General features: G+C 34.2%; 1 protein-coding gene across 1 annotated transcript in view; it reads left to right on the top strand.

Moving 5' to 3' along the window:
• Window positions 1-24,680, top strand: part of LOC149413544 (guanylate cyclase soluble subunit beta-1-like) — a 112,063-nt gene that overhangs the window by 41,744 nt on the left and 45,639 nt on the right. The window contains exons 2-6 of the mRNA XM_089644420.1: window positions 4,362-4,435; window positions 4,817-4,917; window positions 6,179-6,297; window positions 15,649-15,801; window positions 23,788-23,941. Of these exons, the coding sequence (XP_089500546.1) occupies window positions 4,362-4,435; window positions 4,817-4,917; window positions 6,179-6,297; window positions 15,649-15,801; window positions 23,788-23,941 (601 nt within the window). The remainder of the gene's footprint in view (window positions 1-4,361; window positions 4,436-4,816; window positions 4,918-6,178; window positions 6,298-15,648; window positions 15,802-23,787; window positions 23,942-24,680) is intronic.

The raw sequence follows: 24,680 nt of genomic DNA on the forward strand, positions 1-24,680 counted from the left end.
GAAATCGAGCTTCATTACACCTATCCTCAAAAAAGGAGACGACACTGACATAACCAATTATCGCCCCATTTGTATACAGTCAGTACTTTCTAAGCTTTTTGAATCAATGGTCCTTGATGAAATCTATCCCAAATTAATAAAACTAATCGACCAAAAACAACACGGTTTTATCAAAGGTAGATCAACCGCAACTAACGTAACAATATTTCAAAACTTTATATTAGAATCTTTTGCAAAAAATAAACAAGTCGACTGCATATATACAGACTTTTCAAAAGCATTCGACAAAGTATCCCATAAAGTACTAACCCGAAAACTATTTGCCCTAGGAGTAAGAGACAACATGCTAAAATGGTTCACTAGCTATTTAACTAATCGTAAACTATTTGTTAAAATAAAATCTTTGCTATCGAAAGCTTTCTGTGCGACCAGTGGCCTACCGCAAGGTAGTCACCTTGGTCCCGTTTTGTTTCTCATTTTCATTAACGATATAACAAATTGCTTCGACGATGTCGAGGTATTGCTCTTTGCTGATGACATCAAGCTATACAAAAAAATAACTGATGTAAATCATTGCCAAATACTACAATCAAATATTGATAAGTTTAAAGATTGGTGCGTACAAAATAATCTGTTTTTAAATGTAGACAAATGCAAAACCCTGACTTTCTGCAGAAATAAAAATCCTGTTTTATTTGAATATTCCATTAACAATACAGCTTTAGAAAGAGTCACGGAAATGAGAGATCTCGGAATTATTTTGGATGAAAAACTAAGTTTCGCCAATCATATCCACCAAATTATAAACAAAGGCATGAAAACACTAGGCTTCGTATTAAGAACAACTAAAAACTTTAACTCCATACAAGCCATTAAACTGTTATACATATCTCTAGTTAGAAGCATAATTGAATACAACTCAGTAGTTTGGTCTCCCTCTTACAAAATTCACATTAATAACATTGAGCGAATACAAAAAAAATTTCTGCGTTTTATAAATTTTAAATTAAATATCCCACTAGAAGACTTACAATATCATTTCTTATTAAACACTCTAAAAATACACACACTGGAAGACAGGCGTAAAATAAACGATTTAACTTTTTTATTCAAGATTCTAAACTCTAAATTCGACTGTTGCGAACTTCTGCAACTCATAAACTTACGAATACCTACAATAACAACACGACAAAATACACTATTCTACTGCAACACACATAAGCGAAATTACATTGCGAACTCCCCAATACAACGGTTTCACACTATGGGAAACCAATACTTAGGTGATGTCGATATATTTAACATTAACTTTGCGAATTTTGTGGATTATGTAAAAGACCTATTTCAATACTATTCCTAAATGGAAGTTATATTTTTGTAAACCAGTCAAATCGCTGTATTTTTTAATTTATGTTCTTGATATTTTTAATTTTGTTTCTCGCATATACTTATGTAATTTTATTTTTATTATTTCTTTCTTTTCTTTCTTATGTTTCAATACTGTCATTAAATTTGTACCACCCACATGTAAAAGCCCTCTGGGCGTTAAATAAATAAATAAATAAATAAATATCTTCTCATCGTATTTTTTTCGTATTTTAATCGCATCTTATGGCATCTTCATCTCATCTTTGTCGTATCTTCATCGCATCGTCATTGTATCTTCACATCGTATTTTCAACACATATTAATCATATCCATGGCAACTTCATTTCATCTTTGTCACTACTTCATCACATCTTCACTGCGTCTTCGCATCGCATCTTCATCGCATCTTATCAAATATTCATTGCATCTTCCCATCGCATCTTCATCGTATATCTAAAATATTTCAAACTCATTAACTCTACCGATCTAATTTTAAAACCATTGAATAAGATTCAATGAGTTATTAATGGAATCATTAGCTTCATTTATTCTACGTACCTACATCACAAAAGGTTCTGAAGTGTGTGATTAAATTAATATTATTTAAGCATAAAGTCATCTTAATTAATAAAGTCATCTTAATTTAAAAAGGTCATCTCAATTAATAATGTAATCTAAATTAATAAAGTCATCTTAATTTTTTAAAAGTCAAGTTCAAGTTCAAGTTCAAAATGATGGCAAAATGTGAATTTACGACAATGTTATTTTCTTTGATTTTTTTTTCATATAATTAAATTTATTTTATTTTAATATAGATTTGATTCATATAATAAAAAAAAATAATATATAAATCTTCAACACATGCAGAACTAAATAATAATGTCATTAAATTTGATAAATTTTTCTTTTAATTTATCTTAATTATTAAGTATTATTATTTAAATAACAAACATTTGAAAGCATTTCTTTAAATAATTTACTTTAAAAAATTAATGCAATTTTCGAAGTGATAGTTACTTTCTAACTACCCTACACGACGCTTTTCCTACCCAACTGCGCACCCCCACCGTCAGTCTGCGCCTAGCCGCCCTAGGGGAAGTAACCGTACTACGTTCACGTCCATAATCCGGTGTCTACGTGCCTAACGTTTATTTTGCTTTCACGTAAATAAAAATTACAACATAAACATACATTTTATAAACAAACAAGTGTCTAAAATAAATATTACTATTTTTTTAATAAATTTTTAGTTAAATTCTAGTTTTTCTTGATTATAAACAAACTGTGTTTCATTCGGTTATAATTATTTTTATTCGTTTCAGATCAGTTTTATACTAGAGTGGGTTTCTGAAAATCAGGAAATATGGTTTGTATTATTACTTTTTCGTTGAATTAATATGGCAATATTTTTCATTTAGAGCTAAATTTATAAAAAAATATTTTAAAAACGCAGAAATACTATGCTTAACAAAATATTTTATATCTAACTGTACGTTGGCAATGTAGTATGGGGATGATATAGTACGTATTTATTTAGTTACAGAAAACAGAAGCTGTTTACATAATCAAATCAACATCCATAAACAGAAAGTTAATCAGAAAGAACATATGTAATGCGAAAGGAAAATACAATATTTATTTATACTTAGTTTTTACAGACGATCTCACTTACGTGAGAACAATCCAGTTATAAAAACTCAAATAATATACAAATATGTAAAAAAAATACAAAAATCTACTCAGAAATTACGTAAATATTCATTTATCTAAATAAAGATAAAAATATAAAAGAAATAAAAATACAAAATTATATGAAAGGCAAATAGTACAGAAAAGTAAGTGACAAAAGAGACATAAACAGAGACACAAGAGACACAAATAGAGACACAAATAGATACGCAAATAATATATAATATAATCAGTGCAACATATTTTTAGCAATAACAGAACATTTGTTCTGAATCCATAGAAATTACCAACGAAAATGTACTTCACACTCTATCTCATTACATAGTCGACACATTTGGGTCAGAGGGCTAAAATAGGCGATATTATTTTTTAATGTATTCAGGTGAAAAATGCTATGGCGTCCTAAACAATGGGAATTAGGAACATTTATTTCAATATTTAAGATATCCGTATCAAGTTGGCCGAATATTAATAGAATACCGAATAGATGATAGAATTATTGAACTGATCTAGTAAAATATAGTATTATTGAACTGATCTTGTAAAATATAGAATTATCGAACTGATGTTTTAAAATATAGAATTATTGGATCTAGTAAAATATACAATTATTGAACTGATCTAGTAAAATATAGAATCATTGAACTGATTTAGTAAAATATTGAGTTATTTAATCGTAGTCTTCTTAATAGACGAATTTAATAAAAAATCAGATTTGTATTGGTTGAAATGGTTGAAATAACATTAATAAATTTTATAATCATGTTATTTTCCAAAATTATGAACTCTTTGTATTATTTAGGAGTGAACAGAAGAATGTCTTTAAGTTTTTAACTTTCAAATTATTTTGAAATGTTAATTGGGTTTTATTATTTATTTAATCATTGAAGACAATATTAGCGATCTCTAAACGAAAATTTTAAACAGAAAAACAAAAAAGATGCACTCGCTTCTTGGAATTGGACCCAGGGCCTTAGCCTTGCCAGGACCCTGCTCTACCACTAGGCTAATCCGTCCAAAATCTCATCTGTCATATTTAACGGTATCATTATTCCATTATGAACTAAAAAAAATATCTTCATTTTTTATTGTTTGCTATCGCAATGTGTGATCGCAAGACTCTTCTCTAATTAAATGCAATCTATATTGTGTCTTGGGTAATTATATCCGTTTTTTTAATTTAATGTGTGACATCTTTTGACTTTTTCTGGAAGTCTAGGATGAATATTATTTTCTTTTTTAACTTTTTTTAACATTAAAAAAATTACTTTTAAAATATTTATTTGGATATTCTTTTTTTTCAGTACGGCTTTGTGAACTACGCTCTTGAACTTCTGGTGGTGAAGACGTTTGGAGAAGAAACTTGGGAAGCAGTCAAGTAAATAAATTCAAAAAATATTTTTTCTAAGGCATTTGAAATATTTGTATATTTTTTAACATTAACTCCTCACAGGAGGTCCTGATATATTTTCCCTCGGGGCCTATGTCATCCTAACTTAGGTATGCTGTGGGGGGTCTTTTTATGGATATGTCATATGTCAGATGTGTTGTTTATCCAATAAATGTTTCCCAGGCGGTACCTATACCCTCCTTCCAAATTGATTATTCAATAATGTACCTAATAAAAAATTGATCCATTGCATTTTTGTTAATGAAAGCTTGACTTCATTATGACGAAGCAATCGAGAGTAAGTTCCATCAATCATGAACCTAATAACGAAATGGACTTATATGTATATTGTAATCTGTCACTCAACAGGAAGAAGGCTGATGTCCAAATTGGGGGACAATTTCTGGTGAGACAAATTTACGAGGATGAGATTACATACAACCTCATACATGCGGCAGTGGAATTACTCAGTAAGCTCAAACAATATAATGTTTTCCGTAAATATTACGTATATTTGTACGCTTTTTACAGATCATTTACTAGAGTTATAACACGACGGTGAACACAAGCTGTGGACAAAGAAACCACAAATAATACCAGGCAAAAAAATTCAACAATCTACACCTATTATTTTCATAACTTTGCTGAACAAACGACAGTTAACGTTATAATCTATTATTTAATTTAATGTTTTTCTTTTCTCTTCTATTTGTTTTTTTTATATACAAAATATGCATGTAGCACCATATAACAAAAAAAAATACAAAACTGAAATTTTGGTATTTTGATGTCATATTTTATTATTTTTACAAAATATGTACGTAGGACTAACTTAGTTCTGGTTTATTCTTTTAATTTGTTTATAATACAGCAACCACCAGATACCAATCTTTATGTATCGCTTATTTAGTTATTATTAATATGTTTGGTAAACAAACATCGAATAACTTTATGTTTTAATGTTTTTTATTATTCTTTCTATCCTTTTCTTTTATCTTTTGAAATCTTTAGTTGTAGAAAATATATATATGCTAATTTATTTAAATTTGCATTTCCCAAAAGGGAATTCCTCTAGTTGGACAGTCAAAACATTTTCCAAATGTATTTCATAATAATAATAATAATAATTGGATAATTTGTAGAGCGCCGTTTTTTGTGAAAAATCACCTCAAGGGCGCTGTACAATTTATTTCCTAGGATCTACATTTGTTATTTATAAAAGATACCAAAACATACTTAGCTGGCAAGTCACTTCCGACAAACACACTTATATTAAAAAGTTATATTAAATTTATGTATATATCCTGCACTAAACAATATTAAATGATTAAATTTAATCTTTCATCCGGTATGAAAAGTGAGAGAAACAAACATTTCTGACACAAAATTAAAAGACGGATTTATACCGCAAAATAATAAAACATATACACACATCATTATATATAAACGTGCCAAGTCAGAATATTTGCCGATTTTTTTTTTATATCATCTCAGTTTTACTTCATTTTATTTCAATTTATTATTTCATGTTATCTTTTTATTGAAAATTATCTAAATAAAAATATAACATACGTACCTACAGGTTAGGTTATGTTTTGAATGCTTTTATTTTCAAATTAATTCAGAGTGGTATTCAGACCCGACTATAAATTATAAATTTAAATGGGTTGTACAAATTAAACTTAAAAAATAACTGTTATTTGTTTGTAATAAAACCGTTATTTTTTTCAGATATTCCTGCTGACACTATTTTAGAACTTTTCGGGAAAATGTTCTTCGAGTTCTGTCAGGATTCTGGATATGACAAAATCCTTCAAGTCTTAGGAGCTACCCCAAGAGATTTCCTGCAGGTATAACATATTATTAAATTGAGCTATAAAGCTACATTATGTTTTTTCATTTATATTCAAACAATAAAATAAATATATTTATTTAAATGGGCGTAAGCATTAAGGACCGAAACACGCCACATCCATAAAAAACACGTATCTAAGTGACCAGGTCGAAGCAGTCGGATGTTTTTTTTTGTAAGTACAGCACTATAGTCCCAGCTACTCCCAACCGTAGGAGATTATGGCATCCACAATGTTGTGAGGCTGAAGATAGTTAGAACGGGAAAGGGATAGGGAAGAGTAAGGTGTGGAAATACCTATCTATTCAGATCTGGTAACCATAAACGGCTGCCGCCACTTCAAGCAATGTTTAAATTCAGAATGGTTATCTTTCACCAGAGCGGTTTTGAGGTTATCTTCCACTTTGAAAATAGTTAAATAACACAAAAGCATCAAATAAAAGTTACTTGCGCACATCAGAATATGAAAGCACAACCTTTCGATGGCTAGTCAAAGCTAGCTTCTTCGACCAAGGAGGCCGTCGATTAATGATGTGTGTTAAAAAGCTTTCCCATGTAAACGTTAAAAACCGTTAATTCCACTCTCACCCCTTTAAGACTTTCATCCGTTAGACTACAGTGATATGCAGGTCCATTGTATTAATTTACAAACGCTTGACAAAATTATCTCTTTGTGCTATTTTTGACTCCTGACGAGTAGGCTTTGATATAATGAACGAACCCTTCTCACCAACCCCCATTCCCTAGAGTTCAGCCTTCAACGCTCAGCTCTCTTAACCGTCATCAAAATCTCATTATCTTAGTGGAATTTAGTGCGAACCTTTTCTCGCAGAAATACAAGAATTAAATGGGACTCCGCAAAAGTGGCGAAAAAATGTATAACGGAAGTTCTGCGTAATATATCAAGTTTTTATTATTTAACACCCAACTCAACGCTTATCTTTCGAATCTTCTGTCTTTCGTTTTGTGGAATAAATTGCCTGGTGGAATAATCTTAAAAAATGAGGTTTTTCGAGAGCTGCAGTGAAAAGTTAACTTTTCATTCGATCGTTGGTCTCTTAAATAGTGATAAATATTTATTTGTATAAACAATTTATTTTTCGTTAACACTTTGAAAGACGCTACATATGCTGAATTTATTATAATATTAGGTGACATATAATAAGTATTCGTTTCAGTCTTGCCATGCCTTCCTTGGGCGTCCCTGACTTCAACCATTATCTTCTACATCGTAGATTCTTCTTACACCTTTTTCTTTGTTCATGACGTACGCCTCATTTTACCTCAAATAATTATTTGATTGGTGTCTTCTTCGGGCGTCTCCGACCTTTTCTATCATTGTTACTTTAGAAAAACTACATTATATCGTAATATTAAAAAAAAAGTAAAATCAATAACATTCTCTTCTTTCTATTTAAATTAAAATGTATGTTCGTTTGTTCAAAATCATAAATCTCCGAAAGTTATTCACCGATTCCTTTGCAATTTTGACTCAACATTGCATTCGAATATTTGACTCAACATTGCATTCGAATATTTGACTCAACATTGCATTCGAATATTTGACTCAACATTGCATTCGAATATTTGACTCAACATTGCATTCGAATATTTGACTCAACATTGCATTCGAATATTTGACTCAACATTGCATTCGAATATTTGACTCAACATTGCATTCGAATATTTGTGTGATCATCTTTGATAAGTAAAAACGGAAAAGCGACACGCGCTATTGTTTTTAGCTGCACAGACAGACTGAGCCACAGCAACGTTGGTACAGCTAGTTGTGATTTTTTTCCATTCCATTCTCCATTACACCTAGCGAGGATTGCATGAAACTTTAAATATTATACATTTATAAAATTACTGCCGATTTATCGTCTACGAATTAAAAAAAAAGAGTGGTTGATTAATGTGTGTGAACCGTAGACATATGAATATTAGTAGACCTGCCCTAAGTGATTAAAAGCGTATTATCCCCACTCCCCATACCGGTTCCATTGGAGCCGGCTGTGCTCGCGTATGGCCTCAAGTGAAATTTGAAAACGTGACGTCATCATTCTTGTGCGAACTATGGTCGAGGCATCATCGGTTCATTTTACGAAATAACACTGCAAAATGTTGACTTGTGATATGAAAACTTGTAAAAATAGATGTGAAAAAGAGAATAAACCCAATTGTCGTAATACATTCCATAAGTAAGCATTATTTTACTTTATTTTAAGCTTATTCACACCGTATTATATGGATCAGTTTTAGAAACATATACTATCACATCACAATGTAGCGATTCTCAAGTGTGCTCATCGTTGTTTACTGGGGTAAGTAAATTATGAAACATTTGTAAAAGTGTCTTAACTAAATACTCTGAAACTATCTACGACTCTGAAAATAGAAGCTGCCTTACTTTGTCGAATTTGGACTTAAATTAGTTCATAACGTGGCGAGTAATTTGCGCTCCCATGTAAAAATGTCTATTCATTCAAAAGCAGATTTTACTTTTAAGAACTAAATGGTGATATTATAATGCGAGATGCCTATTTACTGTCAGATTGATTTATTGACGAATCACAGTCAGCCTTACCCCCTTCGTTCTTCAACAGTTGATTTTACCCCTCGCCATTATCTTCTCGTCTATTAATTCCTATGTCTGTGGTGTGAACATTGTTTGCAAAATTATCATCTTAAATACAAATAGATTAATTACATTATCTATACTGATTAAAGATTGTTTCGAGTAAGAAAATTTTATTTAAAATTTTCAAAATTTCAAGTGGGGTGAGTTTAAGGATGTTAAAAATACATTCGCATTAAATTAGCTGTCGAAAAGTTTCGAAAGATTTTGTAATAAATTCTCGTATTTCGTTCGGGTTCCAGAAAGTTAGTTTGATTGAATTAAAGTCCTCCGGGGTATATTTATTTTACGAGGCTATTTACGAAAATACTTTTATTTAAGTAGTGTCATTACATTTTTGCTCAAAAACAACTATAAAAGAATTATTTTATAAATAAGTTATGGTTTAGGAATAGCGGGATTACTCAACGATATAGCGAAATTCGTTTGAAAAAGTAGAAACGTTTTCAATAAGAAAAATAAATGTTAAGCAAATTTAAATAAACAGGAAGTTAAAAATCAGTTCTGACAAAGAAAACAATTTTTGGTAGGCGGTTTTGGGTACCGCCGCCCCGGGAATAATATATTAGATAACCAAAACCCATGCCTTATGCGTTTTCCTACCTAGTGCGTAGTGGATGGGATCGAGATGAGTCTGGTTGAGGGAGACCTTTTGACCTCTCCAGTCAGACTCTCTCAACCCATTGTCTTGCACTTCAGTGGGAGGGATTCATTCTTCACTCTTGGACACGTTGACCCCCAGAGTCCCAACTGCTCCCAATCATCTATAGCCAGTGAGATTATGGCATCCCCAATTGGGGTATATTGTGAGGCTGAAGGTAGTGGAGAGAGGAAGGAGAGTAAGAAAATGGTGGGAAAGTACCTTACTTTTCAGATCTGGTCACCAAACACGGCTAAAGTCATTTCCAGCAACGTTTAATTTCTGAAAGATAGTCTCACACCAAGACGATACCGCAGTATCAGTCGCGTTAGAACTTACCACAAATATACCTTATTTTATTTTTAATGATTAAATTATGAAATAACACAAGTCAATCAAAAAAAAATTAGTTGCGCTCGCCGGGATTTGACCCGCGACCTTCGGATTGCTTGTCGAGAGCTCTACCTCTCGACCATGAAGGCCGTCGTGGTTACTGTGAACGTCCTTCATTATTATTGTATAATATAATATAAAATAAAGAGTTTTTGCCAACAAGCCAAAAATATAAGTAAAACAGAATATAACAGTTAACAAAATGTAGGTAGGTAACATAAGTATGAATAAGTAACATAGAAATAGATAATCTGCTAAAATCATCCAAAACAATGATCATATTTATAAAAACGTACTAAATTGTTGTTAACAATAATTTACAAACTGGTCCGACTAGTTCGTGCTTACGGCGATTGAAGCTTGCTAAGTTCAAATTATTGTCCAATACATCCATATCGTCATATTCGTTACCAAGACCATGTAAACGTTGTATTGGGGAATGCAAACCATAGTTGGAATGAGATTTATATCTACAGGGTTTTCCAATAACAGGTGATATTTTGAATAGCCCGCTGTTTCGGTAGATGTTACTTTTGAAGCTGTCATTTTTAACATTTGACAAGTAGAAACTACGCCATTAATAAAAATGTGACGATACACGCTTCAACAATGCATTGAAATTATTAAAATTCACTTGAGTGAATCAAATGCAAATCATCTTGAGTGATGAGGCCCATTTCCACCTCGGTGGCTTCGTCAACTAGCAAAATTGTCGCATCTGGGGCTTGGAAAACTCAAGAGTTATTGTTGAAAAGCCTCTCTATCTTCAAAGTGTGACTTTTTGGTGCGGTTTATGGTCCGGCGAAGTCATTGGACGTTATTTTTTCGAAAATGAGGCTGGAGCAACAGTTACGGTGAATGGATCGCTATCGAGAGAAGATTTATGATTTTTTATGGCTAAAATTGGATTTTATTGATCTGAACAACGTTTACTTTCAACACAACGGCGCTACGTGCCACAGAAGCAACGAAACCATTGATCCTGAACGATTGAATATCAAAATAACACCTCTTATTGGAAAACCCTGTATAAAATGTTATTGTTTATCTAGTTGTTTGTGTAAAACCAAACAGTACAGTACAGTGTAGATACATGCAGATGTATTAAATGCAGAAGTTCACAACAATCGAGTTTAGTTAAATGGTCTGTATTAAATTATTAACAAAAAGGCAGTATTCTACTAAAGGCTGCATGCTTTGCCTCAAAAGCGTGTAAGACTTAAAAGGCGTACATAATCACTACCTTCTCTATCTTACTCACACACAAATTTAAATAATAATATTAAAATATATGAAATAACGCGATTATTCTACTGCGTACCGCAGCGACGCCAGCGCCCCACCGTCGCGACGCCGACGTGTCAAAAGAAACTAAAGACCTAAAGAGAATATAAATCGTTATTATTTTATTTTTTTAATGTAAGAAAAATGACTCAAATGGTCATATTCAAATGTTGACTCTATTCTACACAAAAAATGTAAGTGTGTGCGCGATGGGCATTCGAGGTAAGACTCGTTTGTGTTAGTGGCGAAAATGGCGATGCCTTTCGGTACAAATCGCAAATGTAGCAATCAGTGACATCTGTTAGTTACCGATGTTAGTAATTAGTACCTTTATTAATTAATAACAATACATAATAATTAATAACGATATGTTGGCTTTCTTTCATGCTATTGTGCTGTCGAAAAAATGTTAAATTATTAAATATCCACTAATTGGCTTGTCATATTATATTATGCACAAATGAAGATGTTGTGTGGATATTTGATGGTTAATCCCATATAATAAATAATAACACAAGATGCCTTCTGGGAGTGTTTCGTGATAATAATAATAATAATAACATGGCATTTATTTAGCACAGTTTAGTGTCATTTGACAAACTTTAAAATGATAATTAGTGGTTCTTAAAATTACTATAAATACACTGTTTATACAAAGAGATGACAACACTTAGAATAACAATAACAGCAGGACAAGACAAAACAAGAATATTAAAACTAAAATATAATATAAAACAGGAGGCAGTTTGTGCTCAGAAATTAGAATCTTCTGATCAGACATTTTAAAAAGGTACAATAAGGAGACAACCGAAACAAAACAATTACCTGAACTTTTAGAATATGGCTTATTATAAAATATTGAAAAGAAGTTAAGATTTATGAATCGTAAGATTTTTTAAGTAATTTTGTTTTTAATGCCCGTTTAAATTCAGCCAAATACTTGAAATTAGTAAGAGCTGAGGGAAGTCTATTACAGATGAGCGGGGCTGTTTAAATATGAAAATAATCGAAGAATGTGTACTATGGCCTTGTTCACTCATTGTTTATCTACGGCATTATAGGTTGTGGAGGATCTCACAAAAACAACCTAAACTCAGTAAAAGTTTCGCAAAGAATTATCATAATAGTAATACTTTTAAAAAAATTCAACTTTCTCAACAAAATCAGTACAAAAACTGTTTCCAGTACCAAGTGTCAATGACATATTTAAGCAAGCTTCCATTATCCAAATGTAAAAAGAAAAAAATACGCTAAAAGAACGATCATAGTAAACGGCTCGATTTGACCTTGAAAGTTCTATTAGACGATTACTAACATCTAGATCTGCTGACTTTAGAGTAAGCTGTCTATTGGTTAAGTTTTGTCGGACATCTAGTTCCGATATTATAGGCTGGTGATCCAAATATAAGCCTGATCGGGCCTATATTTCCATTCAAAATGTGTTTTCGAAATTCAATCGTGATGAAAATCTACGATGTCAGGCGGGTTTAAGTGAGACGGAACCCTGGGCGGTTGGGTTAAATTGAGCATTTGTTTCCATTCGATTTTTTATAAGAAAAATGAATTACATTTTACATACTTGTATATTTCTAGGTCATGTATACCTAAACCTAACCTACCAAACCAACTGAGTGATCAGCTCTCCTCAAACGATTTAGAAGAGGATTGGACCAGTCTGAGAGATGCACTGCTGACAGCGGCAGAATCAGGCATTGGAAATAGACCTAGGCAGGTTAGAAATCCCTGGTTCGATGAGGAGTGCATACAGAGCGTCTGCAACAAAAATGAGCTAAGAAAATTATGTATAGAAAGAGGAACAAGATCAAAAAGACAAGCCTACGAACAAGCACGAAGAGATGCTAACCATTTGATTAAAAGAAAGAAGAGACTATATTTTAACAACATATTGTTGAAAATGGAAAATGATTCTGTTAATAACAATCCACGTGAGGCATATAAAGGCGTCAATGTATTTAAAAAGGGCTTCAAACCCAACACATCCCTGTGCAGAGATAGTAATGGAGACATAATAGGAGATAAGGAAAAGATTAAGACTAGGTGGAAAGAATACTTCCAACAGCTCTTGAATCCCAATAACAACCTGACAGTCGAACCAACTCACATTCCGGATGAGCTAAATAATGATGAAACGACTAGAGCGCCATCGGTGGCAGAAGTAAGGGCTGCCCTAAATAAATTGAAAAACAATAAAACAACGGGAGGAGACAATATCCCGGCAGAGCTCTATAAATATGGAAACGAACATCTGAAAAACCTGCTACACAATCTTATTGTAAAAATATGGACCGCCGAAATAGTACCAGAAGAGTGGCAAACTAGTATAATATGCCCCATACATAAAAAGGGAGACAAATTGAAATGTGAAATTCACAGAGGAATATCGCTACTTTGTACAGCGTATAAAATCTTCACAACGATTTTGAAAGAAAGACTAGAACGTCATTCAGAGAACTTGCTGGGAGAGTATCAGGCAGGTTTTAGGAGGGGGAGATCCACCACTGATCAACTCTTTACTACTCGACAAATCCTGACAAAATGCTGGTAATTCGATATAGACATATATCAACTATTTGTTGACTTCAAACAGGCATATGACAGTATAGATAGGGAGAAAATATATGAAATACTCCTAAATTTTGGAATACCGCCCAAAATAGTCAAGCTTGTAAAAGCAACGATGGTTGGTTCACGATGTCGAGTAAGGATAGGAGGTGAAACAACGGAGGATTTTAACGTCTCCCAGGGGCTGAAACAAGGTGATGGCTTAGCTCCCACTCTTTTCAATATTGTTCTGGAGCACGTCGTGAGGAAGACAATGATTGCTACCGACTCAAACATTTGCTACAAAAGCAATCAAATAGTTGGATATGCAGACGACCTTAACATTGTCGGAAGATCCTTACAGGCTGTAAGAGAGGTGTTTGACCCTTTGGAGACTGCAGCAAGAGAGGTGGGCTTGCAAATCAATGAGAACAAAACTAAAATCATGATGCAAACCAGAACCCCACACCGCAGAATAAAAGATAAAGTGAATTTTAAAAACTCCTATAACTTTGAAGTGGTCGAAGAGTTTGCCTACCTGGGCTCCATCATAACGCAGGACAACGAAGACCCAGTAAAAGTAAGAAAGCGCATCACAGCCGCTAACAACACTTACTTCGCGTTGCTGCCAGTGTTCAAATCCCGAAACGTCCATAGGAAAACCAAAATAACCCTGTATAAAACAATTATTAGAACGGTCTTGGCCTATGGATGTGAGGCGGGAACACTGACAGCAAAGTCTGCGGAACGGCTGGACACCTTCGAAAGAAAGGTACTTCGAAGAATCTTAGGAGCAGTGCGAGAGGGAGAGGCATGGAGAATCCGCCACAATAAGGAGCTATATGACATTTACCAAGCTCCCAGCTCCAAAGACTAAGATGGGCCGGACATGTGCACCGAATGCCAAGCACACGTGTACCAAAGAAGGTTCTAACAGGACACCCGGGAGGCAAACGAAAGGCGGGCAGACCTAGGCTGAGATGGGAGGACGATGTCAGGAAAGATGCCAGAGGACTACTCCATGTTGCAGATTGGAAGACGACGGCCGAGGACAGAGGGCGGTGGAGGCTCATGTTAAAGGAGGCCAAGGCTCGAAATGGGCTGTAGCGCCATTGAAGAAGAAGAAGAAGTATACCTAATCAGAAAAGAGGAACTCTAGTGCCTGATAAGGGACCCACGTTTCTTACTTTGGTTTGGTTTGACGGGTCGGTGGCTGAGTTGACATCGCGTTTGGGTCCCACACAGGCCATTTCTCTTCCAGAATTTCAGATTCCCATTTCTCATTAGAATTCTCGATATTCTCTGATATTTTTTTATTTTTATATTTTGATAATGGAAGCTTGCTTAAATATGTCATTGACACTTGGTACTGGAAACAGTTTTTGTAGCGATTTTGTTGAGAACGTTGAATTTTTAGTATTACTATTATGATAATTCTTTGCGAAACTTTTACTGAGTTTAGGTTGTTTTTGTGAGATCCTCCGCAACCTATAATGCCGTTAATAAACAAGGAGTGAACAAGGCCATAGAACACATTCTTCGATTATTTTCATATTTAAAATATTTCTAAACCTATCAAACATTTGTATTGAAGGCACTTCTAGTATTATGTCCCTTATTTTCTGGTTAATCATAACTTACTTCGGCTAACGTATCTTAGAGATTTTTAGCAAATGTATTGTTAATCAATTAATTTGCTTTTTTTCCTACTGCCTGGTATAAAGTTCTGTGCACGTCTAATCTAGGGCCTGCCACTTATCACACAAAGTTTCCGGGAATTTGCTTACAGTATAATAAATGAGCACTAGTGTAATAAGGAAGTGTTGTTCTAGAACCTGGATGCTCTCCACGACCACCTGGGAACACTTTACCCGGGAATGAGGGCGCCGTCGTTCCGTTGTACGGAGATACCCGGAGGTGACCTTATACTGCACTACTACTCCGACAGACCTGGATTGGAGCATATTGTTATTGGAATTGTAAAGGTAAACTCAACTTACGATCTTTTCTACAATAACAAATAATTATAAACAATAATTATTAGCCTTAAACACCTACACAAATTTATAAAATTTTTCGAGAAAAAAAAACATGCCGCCGACAGGAATCGAACCCGCAACATTCTGATTTCTGGTCAGCTGCTCTACCATTACGCTACTTTCTGTAATATTTACGATAGGCATATTTAATTGTAATGAAATGAAACAATATAACTTAGTTTAAACCACAACATTTTTTGATATTAAAACCCTTCAGGATTTTTAATACTTGAGTCCAGCTTGCAATGTTTCTGGTGTATTTCAAATAATATTTAATATTTGGCTAATTTATATAGCGCCGTTTTCGTGAGAAATCACCTACAATCAAATGAGCTATCAACAATTTTTTATATAATTTTCCGTGTTTACGCCAAATAATAGCTAATTATCGTTTCATGGAGAATTGTTTATGGCAATGAATTTTGTTCCTGAACCCCGTTTTCCTCTCCTTCATACCTCTCCTCTTTGTCCGGGAGTCAGTCAAAAACCAACAGCCGTGACGCGAGGTGAACATTATTGCCCAAAACGCATCGCATAGCAATAAAAATAATCATCTTAACGCATCGCACAAATAAAGTTTTGCTAATATCACAACTACAGTGCAATCCAAGTGCTTCCCAACAAGTGAATGTTCCTCCACCTCCGTAAGTACCCGTATACCTAATAACCTATAATAAGTACCCTATAATCCACAGCTTAAACATTCCGGAAAAACAAATACTGTTTTAGAAGTTATATAAGATTATCTTTCATGCGTAGGTATTAAAAATAAACATCAGTTATGTCCAAAGTGATGGAACGTGTGATCAACGACAAACTGCTCACATACCTCGAGAAGAACAAAATTATCAACGACCGTCAATACGGATTCCGGCGGAACCGCTAGTGCGGTGATCTTCTCGCGTATGTGACGCATGTTTGGGGGCGGTGCCTGGAACGTCGACCCAAACGGTCGCACTAGACATATCCAAGGCCTTTGACCGGGTCTGGCACCGAGGACTTGTCAACAAATTACCTTCTTACAGACTTCCCGCATCCCTGTGTACGTGGATTGCTGACTTTTTAAGGGATGGGTCAATTCAGGCGGTTGCTGACGGTTTCACCTCTTCCTCGCACTCCATAAATGCTGGCGTCCCACAGGGATCGGTTCTGTCTCCGACTTTGTTTTTGTTGCACATCAATGACCTTTTGACATGTGCACCGATTCATTGCTACGCGGATGACAGTACAGTTCATAATAGCTTTTTGTTTGACAAGCCCCCAAAGGGCACACAAACTCAAACGGCTCGGAGGGCTTTGAAGCAGAGAATGGACGGTTATCTCGAGAGTATTTCCTCCTGGGGTAAAAATAATCTCGTCGAATTTAATGTTTGAAAGACCCAATCCTGTCTGATTATGTCTTAAAGGGATCCAAATGATAATCTAGTCTCCTTCAACGGAAGCAATCTTCCGAACAGGCCTTCCATTGAGATGCTTGGTGTAACTATAAGTGACCAGCTCAGGTACGGGGGCTCCATCGAAGCCAGAGTAAAGTTGGCCTCTCAGAAGCTGGGCGTACTGTACAGGGCCCGCAGATACTTTAAGGCCGAGTGTAGTTTTTTATTAATTTAAAATAATGATTATATTATTAAGCAAATCGATTATGATAGTGTTTTCAACAAGTAAAAATTTTTTTATACATTTTTTAAATTAACATAGGCTTAGTAATTATTAAAATAAAATCGAAAATATGACCTTTTTCAGACCGTAATACGTGCGTTTTAAAAAATACTATTAAAGGCTGAATATCGTCCAAAAATACCTGAAGGGGTTTTCTTTAAATGTACGAAAAAAAAACTAAAAAATAAATAAAATAGGTTCGTAGTTTAATTTTTTCATAAACACTAATTGTACTTGTTTTTAAAATGCAGATTATAAAACTTTGGATACGTATATTTAACAAAACTAAACGAAAAATTATTGGTATTATATTTTTCCATTTTTTAAAGTTAATTTAATATTTTTTATACTACAATTTAAGAAAGAACACTAAGATTTTTAAATTACTTTTAAAATAGGCCGTCTGCTGGCGCCTATTTGAAATTTTAAATACGGTAGAACATCGAACTAAAAGCTTCTTTTAAATATCCCAACAGATGGCGCTATCATGGTTCGCTATCGACTCTTCCCATGTCCGCCAATATTCAATGTATAAATCGGTTTCAGTTATTCAAGCCAAACGGCCACTGGCTTAGGTTATGCTATTCTGTACACTATACTGTAAAACTCTCGCCTCGAAGTTTGCGGGATCGAATATCGGGGTGGGCAAGTAAATTTTATTTGGTTAATTTGTGTTATTCACAATTAATGAATTAATATACGTATGGTATATGCGCGGTACGTTCCATAGTGAAAGATACTCTCAGTATCGCCTGGTGTAAGACCACCATTCAGAATTGAAACGTTGCTTGAAATGGCTTTAGCCGTGTTTGGTGACCAAATCTGAATAGCCAGGTAGATTCACTTATTCAATAAATAATACCCGTTCTGCGGTCTAAATTTAAATAATGATTTGTGGTCTTTCATCGGGGCGATACTGACAATATCTAACGCTCTGGAAAATGCCGCAAATATAATACTTATGTACATTGTGAAATAACACAAATTATTAAAATAAAATGTAGGTTGGTACTCGTGCACGCCAAGATTGTAACCCGCGACGTCACGGAGGTCGTCATCCTGTTGAGTCGGGCCATATCTCGATATTTATTATTGTTTTTGTAAATTATTCTAAAAAAACATGAATGAAAAGACCAAACACAAATAACCTGACTGCCATATTTTGTGGCTTGAGTATTTTGAAAGTCTAAGCGAGCAAGCGTAATTGCTAGTGCCACGTGATTATGGTGCAAGTGTGAGTCAACGCTCATAAAGGTCATCTGACGGTCAAACCCGGCGTGCGCAAATAAATTTTTATTTGTTTGTGTTATTTCACAATTAATACATTAAACATAATATAAAGTGTGTTTGCAGCACGATCCAGAGTGAAATTTACTCTCAGTATCGCCCTGGTGTGAGACCACCATTCCGAATGGAAACGTTATTTCTAAGCTTTTGCCGTGTTTAGTGACCGGATATAAATAGCCAGGTACTTTTCTACATTTGTCTTCCCATCTTCTTCCCCTCCCCAATACCTTCACCCTAGTACTCAGATTGGGGATGCCACAGTCTCGCTGTTCCAGACGGGAGCGGTTGAGACTCTTGTGCGGTATATAAAAAATATATGTTTTATTTTTTTGACATCCACAAACACACCAGACCTGACAACAAACTGTCTATTGAAAGTGAGAAGTTTGAATGAATATCTTGTTGCATCTTGTATACAAACGTACCTACTGGGCGCAGGCGTGCAACAATTTTTTTTACACCGATATCCTTAGTAAAAATGTATCATTTCATAACGCGCCAGTTCGCTCCATTGCAGAGGGCGGTCGGACATTTTTAGGTCGGGATATCAATTTACCGTCCACTGTAAAACAACAAAAATGTCCACCCGCGCAAGGCGCTTTTTAGTTCTGAGTGCTAAGTGGCATTGTTCTAAATGAACTGAATGTTGCCAAATCTGGCGTTTTGCTTCACAAAGGACTGTTGAATACAAGCGAATTTTGGGCCCGATGGCGTTTCTGTGGGCCTTAGAAAACAATAATGTTATTTATAACGGTTATTGTTGACCGAGGTAGAACGAACACAGGTACTCTGTTTTTTGACCAGATGTAGGCATATTTTTTACAATGCGTGCATCTGACGGCCGGCGTAGTCCGGGGTGAGGCTTTGGACTCCCATTCCGAAGGTCGCGGGTTCGAACCCGGTGTACGCAAATAAAGAAGTATTAGCATTTATATCTGAACCTAGATATTTATTCTGGACCACAGAATCAATAAAATTTTATTTTGTTAAAAGTATTTTGGTATTTAAAATTTTAAGTACTTAAAAAATTATTTATTTATATTATTTCATTTAATTCGTTGTTATCTATTGAATTTAATGTGTTAATTATTGTGCATAAAAGTATGTAAAACCAAATGCCAAAATGTTTTTAATAGAGATATACATAATTAGGAAATTGGCACATACATCATCATACATGTCATAATATGGAAAATCAGGACTAAAGATATACGAAGAAATAATAATAATATAAGCGATTAGTCATAATAGACCCGATATAGTTTTACATGAAAAAATTAACTTATATCATTGATGTCGCTATACCAAATTCCTGTAATATTCAAAAATCTGTTAGCGAAAAAATAAGAAAATACACAGATTTAGGAAATGAAATAAAAAGAATTTGGCATTCTCAGACTATAAAAATATTACCATTCGTTATTTCGGCTACTGGCATTATACCTAGCTCTCTAATTAAAAATTTAGGCGTATTAGATCTTTCAAAAAAATTATATATAAAGATGCAAAAGTCGGTCATTTTGAATACATGTAGGATAACAAAAGATTTTTTAAATATTTATGTTGAGGGATCAGTAGGATTTATAGGCCCTGTTAGAAGTTCTACCGAGCCGAACCCTCTGATATGAAAATATTTGGAGTCGGTAAATTATTATTTCCCATTTGATCTTTTGTGAGTTGACGTGTTGTTCTTGTATTGTTTTGTATTTATTTTGCTTATATAATGCACTTGCATAGTGTTGATTGACTAGATGATCATTTGTGGAAAAGTGAGTGGAAGGGTTTAGTTTTTCCTATGGTGAAGATTTAACCCGGACAACAAAATCGGAAGCATAAAAAAAAAGAAATGTCAGGCTTTCTGTAAAAATATTAAAATACATACAATTAAATTAAATGTTACCTTGTATATATTCGTTTATATTCTAATTAAATAAATAATACAAAAAATAGTGCCATCTGGTAACTGAAATTCATAACTTTTATAACGAAGATTTACATTACCGCCATCTTACTGTTTTCAGGCAAACGTTTTTAAAATAAATTCTAGTTAGAAAAAATATTGTTTTGGAAATGAACAACAGAGTTCGTGTGTGTCGAAAATAGTTGATTTTGTTAGGTATACAATCACTCTTAATAGTACACAACTGCTGACCCTGTACAAATCGCAAGTGCGCCCTACTGTCGAATTTGGCAGCCATCTCTGGTCCGGAGCCCCTAAATACCTGAAAAAAACCCTTGACTCTGTGCGAAAACGGGCGGTCCGTTTGATAGATTCCCCAATCTTAACAGACGGACTGCAATCTTTAGAGCACAGGCGTCAGGTAGGTATGCTGTCCTTGTTTTATCGGTATTACAATGGAAGATGCTCTGAGGAACTAGCGTCATTGATCCCTTCGGCACCGGTGCGTAGTCGGGATACACGCCAAACGCGCGCCCAAAATTTGTACACGGTTGACATTTGTCACATGAGAACGGGTCGCTTCTACGATTCGTTCTTAATTTCAACAGCTCGGCTGTGGAACGAATTGCCGGCCTCTGTGTTTCCTCCCTCCTACAACGTGGGACTCTTCAAGACCCATGTGCACTCCTTCCTCTCCACAAAAAGACCCTCCACACAGCATCAGCGGCTTAAGAAGCTGACATACTTAACTGCCTTTTTAAAGGCAATCTTTCATTTATTTGCATTTGCACAAAGTCGTCTATATACCAGAAACGTCCTTTTCAGGACGAGGTTCAATTGATTTGCATTTTGCACAAAAGTCGTGTATATTTCAGGACGAAAGTCAATTGATTGGCATTTACAAAGTCGTTTGAGTCGTGTAACTAACCCCTATTTTTACAGTCTGTATGCACACGACATTTAGTCGGGTACACCCTCCACACAGCATCCCCAAAGATGACATAGGCCCTGAGGGAAATAATTTTCTTCAGGGCCTCCTGTGTGGAGTTAATATAAAAATAAATAAAAAAAACAGTACTATTTCTAAATATTAAATTTTTAAAATGAAACATGTTGTCAAAAATGCTTACCACGTTTTACAAAGGTAGAAAAATTTGACCAAACTAGATATTCCAAAAATACATATTGGGAATTAAAAAAAAACACTGTCATTTCATTTTTACCGAATGTTATGTTAGCGGCGCGGAATATTATTTTTCCCTTTTTCTAATTTTAGGGTTTTATTAATGGCATGAGCCAAACTTGGAAGAATTATTATTTCCCTTTCTAACATCAAATCTAACACTAAATAAAACACTTTCATTCTACACTTAAGCAAAAAAATCTGTACTTGTGGATATTCTGTTTTTGCGATAAAAATATCAATAAAATCTAAGGCACCTACGTACGTAAGGTACCTAGGTACCTACTTACCTACTAACCCCAAACAACCTAAATATTCTTTTCGCCATTTCAATCTAGTTATATTGGTTCTTGGAAAGTAAATTAATATAAATCCAACCACTTATCCAACCTTTTGATCAAAATTTTTCGAATATTTAGGATTTTTGGCAAATTATTAAAAGCATTCCTACCCACCCTTAAATATACTTGTATTGAAATTTTCTTGAGTGGTTTCATTATTGGTTTATTCGTTTTGCAAGGTGAAACGTAATTTTAAATTTAATTTAATTTTTGTTACTTTCATGTGGAACTAGTTATCGAGTTCCATTTTCCTGCTTCATATTACCCAGAGCCCTTCAAGACCCGCATTCATTTATCCCTTCCTGAAACCCCTACTTTAAGGCCCCGCAATAACCGTTCAAGTAGGTTTGAAAGGGAGATATGTAAATGTGAATGTTAAAGGGAGCGCGCTTTTATTAAAAAAAATAATAATTAAGCGAAAATGGTGAATATATTTAATAAAACCAAATTCGTTTGAAATAGAGCAAACATCTCTCGAGAAATGCTTTAGTTGCATTTCAAGATACACTATCAATTTTTTCATGCCCATAACATATTAAATAACAGAACAAAATGTGTTTGAAATTGGGTATGCGAGAGCCGAATAAACAGGAATGCTCTTCTGAGGCGGAACATCAAAATAATTGAATTAAAAAAATAATAATCAATTGATGATTAAACATTTTCAATTACCTATTTACCTTACTATCTAGTATTTTGATACCCTCCACACAACATTTCTAAAGATTCCAAAGTTATAAAATAATTGATTTTTTCATAGTGAATTCAAATGAATCCTCTTTAAAATGATGTAAGCATGTATTTATTTGTCATAGACAGGTTAACTTAAGACACTTTTTCACATTATATCCACACAAGAGGCCCTGAGGAAAATAATTTCCCTCAGCGCCTATCATCTTTAGGGGTGCTGTGTGTTTGGTATTTTTGAGGAAAGGAAGAGTGAGTGTTGGTCTTGAAAAGATCCATGTTGTTTGAGGGACGTAATATAGAGTTGAACTCAAGAGGGTAGTAAAACCCATTCTTATGTGACGAATGATTCCCATCTACGCACCGATGTAATAGTGAGGCTAGTTCTTCGGAGCATTTTCCATTGAAATATCGGTAAAATAAGAACAGCATCACCATCTGACGCCTGTGCTCCAAATAATGTTAACTATTTGTTAAGATAGGGGGATGTATCATATGGACAGCGTGCGCTCCCCGTTTCTGCTTACTCAGGACACGTTGTTACCTTCTATTTAGTCTCAATTGACTACTGAGCGTAGCTAAGTCCTATATTAGCTCGACCACTTTGCATTTCATCTGTCTGATTATCCGTTCAATCCTATCAAGATGGTAGCCGTGTTTGATAATACCTTTTTATTCACCCAGAGCTCGTGAGCGACTGTTGCTTAAAGAAGTCGTAGTAATCAACATTATGCGATGTCTTTGTTGTCTTTTTCTTTATCTTTGTCGATGTCTTTGTTGTCTTATCTTGTCGAAGGACTTTTTAGAGTCCTTCCATGTATTTTATGTTCAGTGGTTTACATGCAAACAATAATAATATGACTGTTTGTTTGTAGACGGTGGCCAGCAAACTACACGATACGGAAGTGGAAATCAAGATCCTGAAGACCAAACAGGAGTGCGACCATGTGCAGTTCCTCATAACCGAGACTTCCGGTCCGGAAAGGGTGGCCGCTCCGGAAATAGAGGAGATTGGCACTCTCTCGTTGGGTAACTACACTTATATATTTTATGTACAGATTGTATCACTTTGCAGGACAAATTAATATCGTCTGAGAAACATTTGGGGAGTAAAACAATCCGTTCTCATTGACAAATATCATATGTGTACAAATTGATGTTTTAAAAATAAAACCTTCTGTTTTCACTGTATTATGCAGTAAATGATGTAAAATATGTATCATGTAAAAGCCCATCAGGGCGTTTAAATTAATAAATAAAAAAAATGTTGGGGAATTTGAATTGGCACTATGCAGGTATTTTTAAAAGTATAATTAACAACCTTATACACTTTTTTTATTATTTTTTAAATTATAACATTGTTACAGTAATAACATATGGCAAAAACAAAACAGTGAAATACATTAACAAGGATTCTACGCCAATTAAGAGAGCTAGCTCTTGAGCTTGATGTAGGAGTTTTTTCATAATTTTACATTTTAGTGTACAGTGATACTATAGAATAGTGTACAGTAAATATAATCTTAAATACTAGGATGTTGTTGCGTTAAAAATTTATAATATGGCATGAAATGAAGTGATTGGTGATGTTATGGTTGTTAATTTTTTTTAAATATAGTTTGATCTTTTTTTTAAATGATACCAAATGTGTTATTTTTTTATTTCTTCGGGAAGACTATTGAAATATTTTATGATTTTTTTAAAATAATAATTGTACATTTATTGTGTTGAACATAGAGGAATTTGAATCTTATGCTTATGCCTTAAC

Source organism: Hesperophylax consimilis, chromosome 21 (assembly GCF_061612785.1).
Source record: "Hesperophylax consimilis isolate HC1 chromosome 21, BYU_Hcon_1.0, whole genome shotgun sequence".
Taxonomy (NCBI): domain Eukaryota; kingdom Metazoa; phylum Arthropoda; class Insecta; order Trichoptera; family Limnephilidae; genus Hesperophylax; species Hesperophylax consimilis.